Source organism: Corvus moneduloides, chromosome 10 (assembly GCF_009650955.1).
Source record: "Corvus moneduloides isolate bCorMon1 chromosome 10, bCorMon1.pri, whole genome shotgun sequence".
Lineage (NCBI taxonomy): Eukaryota > Metazoa > Chordata > Aves > Passeriformes > Corvidae > Corvus > Corvus moneduloides.
This window is the reverse complement of record NC_045485.1, coordinates 16,315,613-16,328,791: the sequence shown is the minus strand read 5'-3', so window position 1 is coordinate 16,328,791 and position 13,179 is coordinate 16,315,613. Positions and strand designations below refer to the sequence as shown.

Sequence of the window (13,179 nt, the reverse complement as noted above, 5' to 3'; positions counted from 1 at the left end):
TGAGGCTGGACTAATCAATAGTGGGGGTCCCTTTCAGCCCTGCTGCTGGGTGACCATGATTTGGTGGCATTTATCACATTCTGTATTCAAGGCAGCCCATCACTAACAGTGCTCACATGAGCAAAGCAGACACCATCCCTGCTATTCAGGCCTGCCACAGTGCTGGGATTTATGCTATTCTCAGATGCTACATCTCTTCACTTCCCCTATCAATCCCACAGGCCTGAAATACTACAGAAACACGAAGAAGTCCCTCACACAAACAAAACATACTATGGAAACAACCACATCAATCTCCCACCCTGCTCTGAATGCCTAGAAAAGTAAATTCATTAAAATGGAAAATGGACAGAACATGCTACCAAAAAGCACTGAGCAGAAATTAATCACTTCAGATGCTGTCGGTCTCAGGGAGGGCACCTGGTCCTACCAACACCGGCTCACAGAAGTGCCCTGAATAATCACTGGATGTCAACTCAGGGAAAAATTTGGGTCCCAGTGTCATTCTGCAAGCTTGAAATAGGCCTAAGTGATAACATCCTCTTTTGCTACAGTACTTCTCCTGCAATCTCGCAGCATTTTCCAATGGATGAGCATGTGAAACTCCTTTATTTAACAGGTAATGAGCCTGTGATGTGGAAAAATTAAAGCTTGAATCAGTCGGGTTCTATTACAAGAATTTTTTTTGCTCACTGCACTAATGCAGCTTAAGCATTCCTGTAGCAGTTTGGAAGCATTTTTGACTCAAAATTATGATGTTACTAAATTTCAACAAATCTTACACAACACCCAAATGCATAATGAAAATGTGCTGCTTGTGCCATTCTGGTCTGAAACCTTATACTTCAAAGAGCAAGATCATGCTAAAAATGGCCAAAACTCCACATCACTTGAAGTTCTTTCCTTTTGCTTTGTGAAAATACACCTTTTTTAATCTGCATAATGATTTTAATTTTCCATTAAAGCCAAAGTTTCCTTCGAACTAATGAAAACACTCCAGGTGTGAGAAAGCCGTCATCCACTTCGTTCCATCTAAAGCCCTGTTTTAAATAATGATGATGTTTTATTGCTCATCTCTCAGCACAAACACCTCATTTCTGGTATCAGGTAGCCCTCAGGACTCCAGTTAAACAGGCAGGTTCACCTGCCACCCAAATGCTGTCTTGGAAGAGACCTGAAATCAGTGAGCTCCCTCTCCAGGGATGAGCGTGCTGAGGATGACACAGTGCAGATGGAGTGAAAACAGAAAATGTGCCTCTCCAACAGGTTTCTGAACAGAGCTCCTGCTCCTCCAGCTCCCCAGGATGGCTCAGAGAGGAGCTCTCAAACTTCACCTGGTGCTTGCTAATCATTCAAGAGCTGCTATTGGGCTGTAGCTCTAAAATACTAAAATTTATTTAATGGAAAGTAGGGCTGTGTTACTGAAGAAATAGGAAGAAAAACAGAAGAAGAAACGTTTATGGATGCGACAAAGGTAGGAGTGGCACAGAATGAAATTAAAAGAAAGCCAAAAGAAATATTCAGAAATGTTTCATTACTGATGCTGTGTGCCTGCCAGCAGGCAGAGCCCGTACTGATGAGCACAACACCACACTATAAAAGCCAGCAGAGAACTACTGGTTACACCACACATTCTGCCAGCCTTTTTAGCCACCATCACAGACAATCCCCACGAGAGTGTGATGCTGATCACCAGAGAATGACCGCAGGGATGGCTGCAGATCGATACCAGAGGCAGCCAGTGACTCACCCCGGCTCTGGTTTCAGGAGCTGGGCCAGGGAAAAGCACCAGCTCCAGAGTAGGTGGATCGTCCAAGCCCCTCACCTGCCAGCACCTGATCCCTGCATCTCCTGCAGCCCAGTGGCTCCCGTCCGCAGGGAACCCTTCAGCAACCCGACCCTAAGCTGGGCACTGAAAGCCAAAACCAGCTGTCTTTTTGCTAATATCTGCTGCTTCTCAATGTTCTGGAAAATGTGGACTGGCTTTTTGCAGCCCGGCTTCATTTGCAGCAGACCCAATCACTTGACCTTTTGCAAACAGTTTTGATTTGGGGGATGAATGAAATGTATTTATTTGGCAGCTCAGGCAACATGGGTGGCAACTGCTAGGCAAAGAAACTATCTGTGCAGCCAGCAAGGGGAGGGGACAGCCAACTATGCTATTCTAGATAAATATCAATTAAGTGAGCATGTTCTATTAACCCCAAGACCTATCTCTTTTGTTCCTTCATTTCAATCAAAAATGCTTAAGTATCTCAAGAAAGGAACATTTCAGGGGGATTTTACCTTTATCATAACTGCAATCGGGTTTCAGCTGGAAAAGAGGCAGTAGTAACAGAATTACATTGCCTCTCTGTGGTTATTTTGCCAGTTCACAGCATGTAGCTGTCCACTGGATGTTAACACATGCCCTTAACAGAGCAGGCTGCTAGAGGGAAGGTGAGACAGGAGTGCACACAGCACCCCATGGATGCTGCTGTGGGATGTGGGAGAAGCTCTGTGCCCTCCATCACTGTAGTGACTGCGTCTAGCCCTGGGTCTTCATCCTGACATACAGCCCCCACCATGAGAGGCAATCAGCCATTTTCTGACATCTAAAGATGAAGTCATGCACTCCAAGCAAGAACTATTATGCTGAGAAGGTCCCAGGAAGAAGGACAGGGAGCACGGGCAGGTGACAGCATAACTGTTCCTCTCCTTTCGCCACAGCTGCCCACCTTCTGGCCAGTGAAGTGCCACAGGTCCACAGCTGAGAGTTTCTCTTCAGGAACACAGCAGCGCCAGCCAAGCACCATCAGAAATCGAGTTTGTTTTTGTGCTCAGTAACACTGAAAGACGAGAGGGCACTGATGCAAATCAGACTGAATTGGACAAAATTCCACCTCCCACACAAAACTTCAGGTACAACAGGTGCACGTGCTGCCAAGAAAAGAGAAGAGCTGCTACTGCTACCTTGCTATTGAGACAAGAGCTCAACAGTCTCCCAAATGTAGAGCTCTGCCTAGAGCAGCAGAACCCCAAGCAGCATCTCCTCAGTGGGTACCCCAGCACAGCAGAACAGTCACCTCCTTATGACAAACCCAAAGCCACAGAGCAGATGTAGGAGCAGAGCTGCACAGACCATGATGCTGCTGCTTCTAGCACTAACCTTCATCTCCCACTACAGCCCACTCCACAGGGAAAGGGCAGAGAGCAGAAATGCCCTGAGGTGCTGCATGGAGTCCCATCACACCAGCAACCAGCCAGCAGCTCCTCCCAGAAGACAAGGGCTCAGGACTCAGGCCACCACCCTGCCTCCAGGTTCATGGCTTTGTTCCTCTGTCACCTTTAGCCAGGGCATTCTGGAATGAACACAGGACAGCAGAGGTGTTTGACAGGTGCCAGCTTGCACCCAGGTAAATTTTCTCAGCAGCCACATAAGCTCCATCAGGGTGTCAGAAAGTCTCATTTCAGTGCTCAGAACAAGCACAGTTATTTGTCTAAGCTGCAGCGTGGGGGCTGGAAAAGCCAAAGTGAGTGGTCTGCCTGAACAGTGAATCCCACAGTCGTGTTCCACAGCTCTCAAGAAAGATGCCTTCTGCTTTACCATTTCAGAAATGTGTTATAGCTGCTATTTTCAGAGGTACTGTTAAGAAGCTGTAGCCCTACAGCCCTGTGACCGTGCTGCACAAACTCAGTCTCCGCACTGACTCCCTCAAAGCACAAACCCCTCCGTTCCTGCAAGCTGGATGAGAGGCACCCATGAGTGTGTCTGTAGTTCTCCTACAGGTTTTAATAGAGATGCAAAGTAAAACCAGCCTCTGGAAAGGCCAAGTTATTTCAGGACTCTGACACGTCAGAACAGGGTGAAGATAAAACAATAGATGTAGTAGCTTACTCCATGCTCAGAAAGGATAATGCATTAACATGAAGAATCTTGTGTTAGCTGGGGAGAGATGAACCACACACTGAACAAGAGAACAGAGTACAAAGGCACTGCTTCCTGGTAGACTACAGCCTGTACAGCCCAGGCACAGAGTAGATGACTTCAGTACAGGTCACATCTCAAGACATTTCCAAGATTAAGACACAACAATAATGCAGTCATGGCAATGACACTATGACAGCATACAGAAACGTATCTGTACTCAATGGTTAGCTCTTTATTTAAAAGTTAGTTCTTTGGAGCTGCTTTCTCTGACCTGTTCTTCTCTGGGCTCTTGGTCACCCCTTCTGCCAAGCCATGGAGTTTACAAATACGAAAGGGATATCAATCTCTTACATGTTTTGCTTGATAAAATTCTTCCTTTGGTTTTAGTAATAACAAATCACAGCTTGGTTTCAACTGTGCAGAAGTAGAAAATCCCAGAAATGATGTGCACATAACTGTTCAGAAGGATAGATCAAATGAAACAAATGTCAGAGGGATGAAACAAATGCCTACCTGGCCACTGTGGTTCATGGTATTCCTGTTTGGGGAGGGGAAGGAAAGAAAGCAGATAAGCCCAAGTATGTTTGCACTTGCTACCTACCACAAAGAGACTCATGATTATGTTTGTCTTTTAAACAGCCTCGTCAGCTCCCATAGCAGCTCTGCTCTCCTCACTGCCCAAGTGAAGCTGATGATTGTTTTGGTTAATAGATAACTTCTCTGTTAAAATATGTAGTATCTGGGCTACTGAAATTCTAAATTTGCGTTGAATTCAGCAAAGCAAGGAAGGAAGAAAACCTTGTCTCCATTTTGGTATTTTTTTGGAACTCAAGCTTTTGGGTTTATATTTCAAAGGAACATTTCATTTAGAAGAAAACCTTCAGAAGAAAGAAAAATACACATATAAAAATCTTCCAAATGCAATTGCACCCTCCCCGCCCCCCCTTTCCCCAAAAAAAAGACCCAACAGCTGTATCAGTCAATGGTAAACTGATTTATATGGATCTTTCATGGGGAAGGAAAATAATCACTCATCAAACACTTTTTGCCCTGACTCTTCCATTTGGCTGGTGACGGAGGAATCAATCATTTCTATTGCTCTAATGGTGAGCCTCTGCTGGCTAACGATTTCCACTGCTCTCACAAGCACAGCTACCCCTGAGGCCATGGGGACAGAAGATATCTATCCCTCTCAGAGCTTGGATGACTTCCATGGATTTTCTTGGCATCAACCACACTCAGTCCAGAACTAGTACAAAGTGGCTTACTGATGGACATGCTCGCCCATAAGCTGTGTTGGGAAGCAGGCTGGCAGCTGAGTTTTCCATGCTCTGGAGAAAGCCAGGAACCTGCAGCTCTTCCCCAGATTTTAGAGACCGAGAGCTTGGGGCTGCTATCTGGCCTCCCAGTAACCGAGCGTAGCCACGCACCATGACAGCCACCACATCTGCAAGTCACAAATGTGTGCGATACCACCCCCAGGGATCAACTGGATAAAATGAAACCCATCTGCCGAGCTGTCATGAGCTGGAGGGAGCCTCTTCCTCCCTCCTGATTATTTTGGCATTCATTAGCCCGAGTAGCGCAGAAGGAGCTTACAGCACCGCCGGCAGACCTGCGACAGACTGCCCCAGCCAAGGAGGATGGATGCTTTCGAGGCTGTGCCCTTCCCCTTGGTGTTATCCAGGCTCATGTCTGGCTGGAGACTTGGCATCCATGCCCTTATCTCAGCTAGCACTTCTACAAGCTCTTGCTGTCTAGGTGATGCCATATTTCCAGCCATTTCCATTCCTGTCAGCCACTTCTTAGATACAGGACACAGCACCAAATTCTGCAGAGGAGCAGGCAGAAGAACGTGATGGACCCCCTTGGCTGGGCACACACCCAGACACGCATGGACACACTTACAGAGAAGAGCGGGGATCCAGACGAAATCATCCTGCAGGGAGCAGCTATGCCCTGGGTAATGCAGCTGGCATTTGGACAGTAGCAACAGAGGGGACAAATTCTACAGGTTGGGCAGATATTACAGCTGTTCTGAGATGTACCACTCCATAAAAGGAGGCAAGGACTATGAGCTAAAAAGGTGGTTTTTACCCTGAGCTTCAATTATCATTTTCACCCTGCATGAAATCAGAAAGGACTTCAGGATTTAAGTCCGGGAATTTAACAGCTTGCAGATGACAGACTTCTCAAATGTTTTAAATAAATCTCTGAATGAACAAAGTCTTTCTACGTCCTTCAACTAAAGTTGCTCTTATATTTTACTTATACTGCTGCAAAAATATCTACATCCATATATTTAAGTTCCAAATCTCTATTTATTATTCAAAATGAGAAATACCGCAAAGGGAAAGCATGGTTTAAGTTATTGCTTTTTTCCTACATACAAGCCATTTCCTTCACTTTGGAAGAAGCCTTTATATATCCTTAAGGAAAAACATCCTTTCCCTGGAAGAGCACAAAATATGTATCAGGCAGGGGGAAAAAAAAGGAATTAAAAAAATGCATTCTTTTTTCCTGGGGTGAAAAACCTGTTTGAGAATGAGCTCTGCATTCTAAACTGGAAATTCATCTACAGAAGCAACATATGAGGGGACGGAGACAATGCTATACAGTACCTGGCATGACCTGACCCAAAGCTGCCTCAATTCAAACATGATTTCCCCAAGTAATAACACCCTTTCAGTGGACTTCACTTGCATAAAATTTCTAGCAATCCCCAGAGATATTGTGCCTGATGTTCCAGTCTGTTTCCCTTCGTGCAAGGCTGCTAAACTGCTCAGCTTTGCTGTTCAGTGGCCATGGCATGATGGAAGGCCACCTCTACCCCAGCTCTCTGGGGTGTGCTCTGCCTGAGAAGATGGTTGGTGAAGCAACAGTGACAGCTTTCACAAACAAGCTGGACCCACCAGCCCAGGCTTTCCAGACTGCTATAAAACAGCTGAAGAAGGGATGTGCTTGGATGCTTTAATTCAGACACAAATGGGATGAAAGTACTTTTGTTCAACTATTTGTTGGCAGGGAAGCCACGTGGAGAGAGCTGCTTGTCTAGTCTTCTGCATTCAATTCTTGGATCCATCAGTCCCTGAGGAAGAATCCACCTCTTGAAGTTGCACCAACAAGCCATGCCACACAGTAATTTCTTTTAAATCCTCTATCAAGTCACTATGGTTTAGAGCAAAATATATAACTTATAGATGTGCAATTGTAGCAAATGACCTGTATTAACTCACAGTAATGGGATTAAGCCCCCGTGTGCAAATGTTCAGTTTAGTCCACAGCACTCAGTGTCCTTATTTGGCCTATTGTAAACTAGTAAGTCATGGAGCAAAACACATGCAAGAGCTCTAAAAGAACATGGTGTGCCTGTAACACAGCTGCCTTTTCCTACTGAAAAGGCAGACAAAACTAGTTCTCATTTTACAACACGGTCCCTATCGCAATCAACAAACGAGATGTTTCTGCAGTCTGTTTTCCCCAGAAGCTGATAGCTTTGATTATACAAGATATCCCTGCACGGATCTGGTTCCCCATAGCTTGCCAAAATCTGCGACTACTCATACCCAGTATGCGAGACTCAACTGCTCCGGGGTGCAAATTCTCCCTTCCCATACGAGAGCAGGAGTATGTCACCCTCACTTCACACAGGCTGCAAAGTGGAGCACAAGGTGCCAACCAGTGCCAAGTACCTCTGCTCACCCACGTCTTTACTGACTATTTACAGTACTGTTTGAATCACATATTAAAACATGTATTAAACAGCTTACTTAATTGATGTAAACTCACACAGTTACTTTACAGAAGCAAACAGCAAAGGGAACATGAACCTCCATCAGAGCTGTATTTGTATAAGGTGCAAGCTACAGCTCCACCACTGCTGCATCCTGAGCTCAGTGGCAGCAGGGCCCAAAGCGTGGCGTGCTGGTACCAGCATCAGGAATTAGGTCTCTGTGTCAGGTAACTGCTCCATAGCTGGAGTTAGTCTCACCTTCCGTAAAACCGGAAGAATCCTCTCCATTTGGTAGAGCTTGTTGAGTACTGTAGATGAGAACCACTCTGTAAATTTGAAGTATTTTGACAGTTACTCCCCATAGTTGTAAGACAAGGTCATGTTTAAAAAGGTAAGGAGAGATCCCCTAGCACTGTATAATCTCCAAATACCACTGTACCTCTTTTGAACATCGGTGTTTCTCTCATTCCCTTCAATGACTTGCAAACTACTGAACCAGCATACCATTAAGTACACATAATCACTGGGGTTGTGGGTCCCTGCACAATGTATGCACAGTTCTTTAAACCACTTTCAATTCATTTGCATGTCATTTTCCGTGCAGAAACTGAATTCTGAAATGAGCAGGTTATCTGGGCACAATACACTCCCTTGAATAAACAGTCTGAGCAGCAGAATGCCTGTGGCCTGCTGCCTCCTGAGCGCCATACCCAAGACCAGGAATACAATGTATCAGCGAAATAACTCCCTATTTAAAAGATGGAGGTAGGGAACTAAAGCAGACACAGTCCACAGCCTAGGAAAGCACACTAGGATATTTTTCATAGCAACTTAATTCCTCTACTTCTTTGATTTTATAAAATGAATACAGTATTGGTTACAAGGGACTGACTGACAGCTCTAAAGATTGAGCAGTTCTATTTTTACAACACTGAGTAGTACTGATCCTCTTAAGTCAATAAAAAGATTCCCTTAAATCACTCTGGACTGTAAGTTATCGAAAACATTCCTCAGCATGAAAGTCCATGTAAGTGTAGGGAATTCTTAAAATTCATCGATTCTTCACAGGCATTTACTGAGTCTAAGGAAGCAGAATTGGACCTGTGCAGCTAGGAGCACTGGGGTAGGACCAACAGAAAGCCTTCCCAACCACATCCTGCTGGAAGCCACTCAAACTTTAATGAGACAAAGCATCTTGAAATCTAGGTAACAGTCTACACTTCCCAGCCCTATTAGTCCTTAGGAGACCACACTTAATAGCAGATTAAAACAGAGAGGAAAGAGAAATAGGAAAAGATTACATCAGTGAGACTCTCAGCTCATATTCTTGATCCTGCAAAGAGTGATTCCCAAGACAAAATGCCAACATTTTCGGGGCAAGAGCCATGTTCTGGTCTTGGCTCACAGATTAGCTAATATATAGGATAGTCCAGCAAGCCACCAGTCATCACAAGTTGAGTAGGAAAAAAAAGATGGGCAACGTTTTTCCCTTTGAATATTTCAAGTCATGCTATATTGCACGTATTTTACAGCCTCTTGCGATACCTGCTTCAAAGCAGACCATCCAAGAAACCAGTTTGCACAGCCTAACCCATGCACTGAGTCTCCAAACATTCTCGTAACTAAATATGGTCCCTGCCCCACAGCCTGTGAATCTGGAGTGCTGACAGCAAACCAGAGTAATTATTCTTTCCCCTTTGTTGACAGTGTTGACAGAAGTGACCTTCTATGGTCAGGTCACTTCTTTGCCCCATTTCCTTCCCTTGTTCAGATGAGTACAGGTCATGTGCCTCAGTCTACAGATCAGAAGAGCAGCCTTAGCTACCTCTGACACCTCGGTAGAGAGTCATTACCAAGACACCCCAGCTTTGGAGAAGGGGCTTCATGATGAGACTGATCAACAAACACAAAACCAGTGTACATAGAAAACATGGGAGGGTTACACAGGTTGATAGTACATCCTGAATGGCTAAGTGAATGAGTATCCCTCTTTTTTAACCATTATACTGAAGAACACCTGAGAAAACTACGTCTTCACAGCAGCTTCTCAAACTAATCTCTGTTTTCTTACCTTTATGGTGATTTATAGCAGTGAAAAAAATAAAGCAAGACATAAATCATAATTCCACTCAGAAATCATGGAGGGCCTATTCTTGCCAGGTGCTGAGTTCTCACGCCTACCAAGGACAGCTGAGAGCACAAAGCAATGCTCAGAACTGAAACTGTGGGTGGTGGGACTTCATCGTGGGAATGTGAGCAGTGTGTATACTAGGGCAAAGTTCTTCACAAAGAACCAAGACTGAGCGCACACAAGCACAAAAGAATAAAGGAAAGAAAGAAGACAAAAAAGGACCACCCTAAAGAGCATTTCTAGGTCCTTGCAAGCTCAGGATCAGGTGCAACCATCGTGCAGCTGCCATTGAGAAAGCTTTCTAAGCTAATGAAATTCCCTATGCAACTCTGCTCGTGAAGTAGCACTTGATGGATTTAGTTATCAAATGGCCACAATTTTAACTGATCCTCAGCTTATCGATTTCCTTATCTCCATGCAGAAAATAAGAGACCATTTAAAAACTTATCTACAAGGAAATAGAAAAATACAATTCTGGGTGAAGCTCACATAGATGAAGCCGCTGGGCCACTCCCGCCGGAGGACCCGTTGTGCTCAAGCTTCGGACAGTGGTGGAGGGATGCTGGCAGCAGGTCACTGCCCACCCATCCCATCAGACCAGGGGAGGAGATCCGCCAGGACCCAAGTCAAAGTTGAGCGCGGAGCAAGCCTCGTCCCCAGCCGGTACCCGGCGGTGCCGGGAGCGCCCCGGGGCAGCCATCCCGGCGGGTCCGGGGCTGCCCCCCTCCGTAGAGTGGGTTCCCACAGCCCCGGCCCGCCGTACTCACCCGGTCTCCTCCTCACCGGCCTTTTCCTGCCGCTGCAGAAGCGCACTTTGCTGAAGACCCCCAGGACATGCCTCTCGCATAGGGAGCGCCCGTCCTTGCTGGGGCTGGAGCGGCGCTTGGAGGCGGACACCCGGTCGCTGTTGGACTCCCTCGCTTGCCGCTTCTGCCGGATCAGCGAGCTGGCGATAGCCGCTGCCATCGCCGCTCATGGGCCCCCCGCGCCGCTCAGCTCCGGGGTGCGCCGCCCGGGCGCGCTGGGGCCGAGCCGCCGCCGCGCCCCGCGGGGACCGGGACAACCCGCTTAACGCGCTGCAGCCCCGAGTCCCGGCGCCAGGGAGGGCTCAGCCGGCCAGGCGGAGCAGGGCGCCCAGGCTAACAACCATGGCTGGACGCCGGACTCCGCCGCCCATGGGTCTGTCCCCAGGGAGCGCAAATCCCGGCGCGGGCGGCCGTCGGCGAGACCCCCGGCCGGGTTGGCAGCGCCGTGTAGATCCGGGAGTGGCCGCCCGCTGGCGAAGGTCCGCTGTGTCCAAAGGATAGGGGGACGCGGAGGATCCGCGGGTCCCTGCGGCGCGGTGCCGCTCTGCTCCACCCGGGCGCAGGCGGCGGCGCTTCCTCCCTCCGGCCGCCCTCCGGCGAGGGGCTGTGGGATGAGTCAGAGACCCCTCGGCCCGCGGGCAGCCCCGGCCCCAGCGCGGTGGCTCCGAGGCGCTGCGCGGCAGGGCGCGCACATGGACGCGGCTCCGCGGCCGGGCTCAGGGAGAGCCGCGCTGCATTTTTGTTCGCACTCCTCCTCTTTCTCCTCTCCCCCCCTACCCACTCTGCTCTCAGAGAGGGCGGGAGGGGAAGGGAAAAGCAGCCACAGGAAAAAGCAGAAGGCCAGCAAACAAATTAAAAAGAAGGAAGAAAAAATTAAATTCAAAAAAAAAAAAAAAAAAAAAAAAAAAAAAAAAAAAAAAAAAAGAAGCCCCCGGCCGCGAGTGCGGGCTCACATCGCCGCAGCTCGGCGTCCCGGGCTCACAGCGCCATGGCCGGCGCAGCTTCTCCTGCCCTGCTCGCCGCCTCTGCCCCGGCACCGGCTCTCTCCGACGGCAACAACCCACATCGTCCGGCCGACCGGGCGGCCCCCGAGCGCTCGGCACCGGGGCGGCCCCGGGCCCGGCTGCCGCGGCGGGGACGGCGGCGGGAGGAGCGATGCAAGGCGGGGAGGAGGTGGAGGAGGTGGAGGAGGTGGAGGAGGAGAAGGGCGGGGGGGTGCGGCTGCCACTGCTGCTCCGTGCGGGGCTCAGGATGCTCCGCGGTGCCGCCCGACGGCGGCGGGGCGAGGAGGAGCCGAGCCGCACCCGCTTCCCGCCTGCATCCTCCTGCCCGATCCGGGAGGGGGGAGGCGAGGAGAGGTGGGGGGAGGAGAGGGGAAGGAGGGGCCGGGGAAGCCCCCCCCCCGGACGCCCACGCTGCGCAGGGCTGCTGCCAAGGCGGCGGGGAGCCCCGCAGCCCCGCGGCAGCCGGGCAGGAGCCGGGCTTCGGGCTTGGGGAGAATTGCAGCTGCTCCCGCTCGCCCTCCTCTACGCAATCCTACGTGATCGAGGTTCGGATGAGAAATATCGCGCAGGCAAAGCGAGGCAATTGCAGCTCCGCGGTGGCTCTGCCCCCTCCGCCCGGGCAGACCCGCCGCCCCCGCGGGCAGCCGGGCTTCCCCGGGACAGCAGCCCTCCCGGCGGAGCCGCCTGCCACTCGTGCAGCCACCCCGGCCGCCTCCCTGGCCACTGCTGTCGGCGCCCGAGCACTCAGCCGTGGCAGCCGAGCGTGTCCGTGGCTTTCCCTGCTTCTCCGTGGAAGCAGAGAGAAGGGACAACCCCGGCAGCCCGAGGGCTGCTCGGCCGGGGGCCGGTTCCTCAGCCGGGGAGCGTGCGGGCGGCTGCAGCGGCGGTGGGCACTGCTGGGCTGCTCCCGGCCACAGCGGTCCCACGACACACCGCCATCAGCAGGTGCCGGGCCGGCTCCCGCCTATCTCCAGCCATAAAACTGCCCCGAACAAAACTGAAGGTGCAGATACATGCAATGTAGCAATGGCAGGACATAACTAATCCAGTCCTAAAGGTGTAGGCGTGATGCATGTCTCCAGTTGACAAGAGCATTTTAAACGAGTTGGTGATGCCTTAGGAATAACCAGCTTTAGCAAAATAATATTTTTAACTACTTCGCCTCTAAATTCTAAAAATTTTCTCATTCTTCACCTCTATATTTAAGCCCTAAGATATTTTAATTTATTGGGGGAAAAAGACAACTAAAACAATCACCCATTATGTCCATAAAGATCAAGTAAACTCTGAGATTACTTCCTGATTTTTACTTAGTCTCTATGCATACCAAAACAAGCTGGAATCAGATTCTCCAGGCTGTTGATATCTTCTTAACTACTGCCAAGTTTTTTTGAGCAGGTTTGCCCATCCCAATCAATAAAGATTTTTCTTCCCTTTCCTGTAGCTAAAATGCTTCATATTTTAATTTTCTCTATCAGATTATTTCACTTGACATCAAAGAATTATTGCAGTACAAGGTACAGGCATGGCCTAAAGAAAGCTGTTTGCAATCAGAGAATCACTGTCTGAACTGCCAGTGAATTATCCAAAGTTTC

General features: G+C 49.0%; 1 protein-coding gene across 1 annotated transcript in view; it reads right to left on the bottom strand.

Annotated features, from left to right (window-relative positions):
- Positions 1-11,444, bottom strand: part of FGF12 (fibroblast growth factor 12) — a 100,067-nt gene extending 88,623 nt beyond the window's left edge. Inside the window, 1 exon segment of the mRNA XM_032119441.1 lies at positions 10,542-11,444. Within this exon segment, the coding sequence (XP_031975332.1) occupies positions 10,542-10,740 (199 nt within the window). The 5' untranslated portion in view covers positions 10,741-11,444.
- Positions 11,445-13,179: the final 1,735 nt, after the last annotated feature.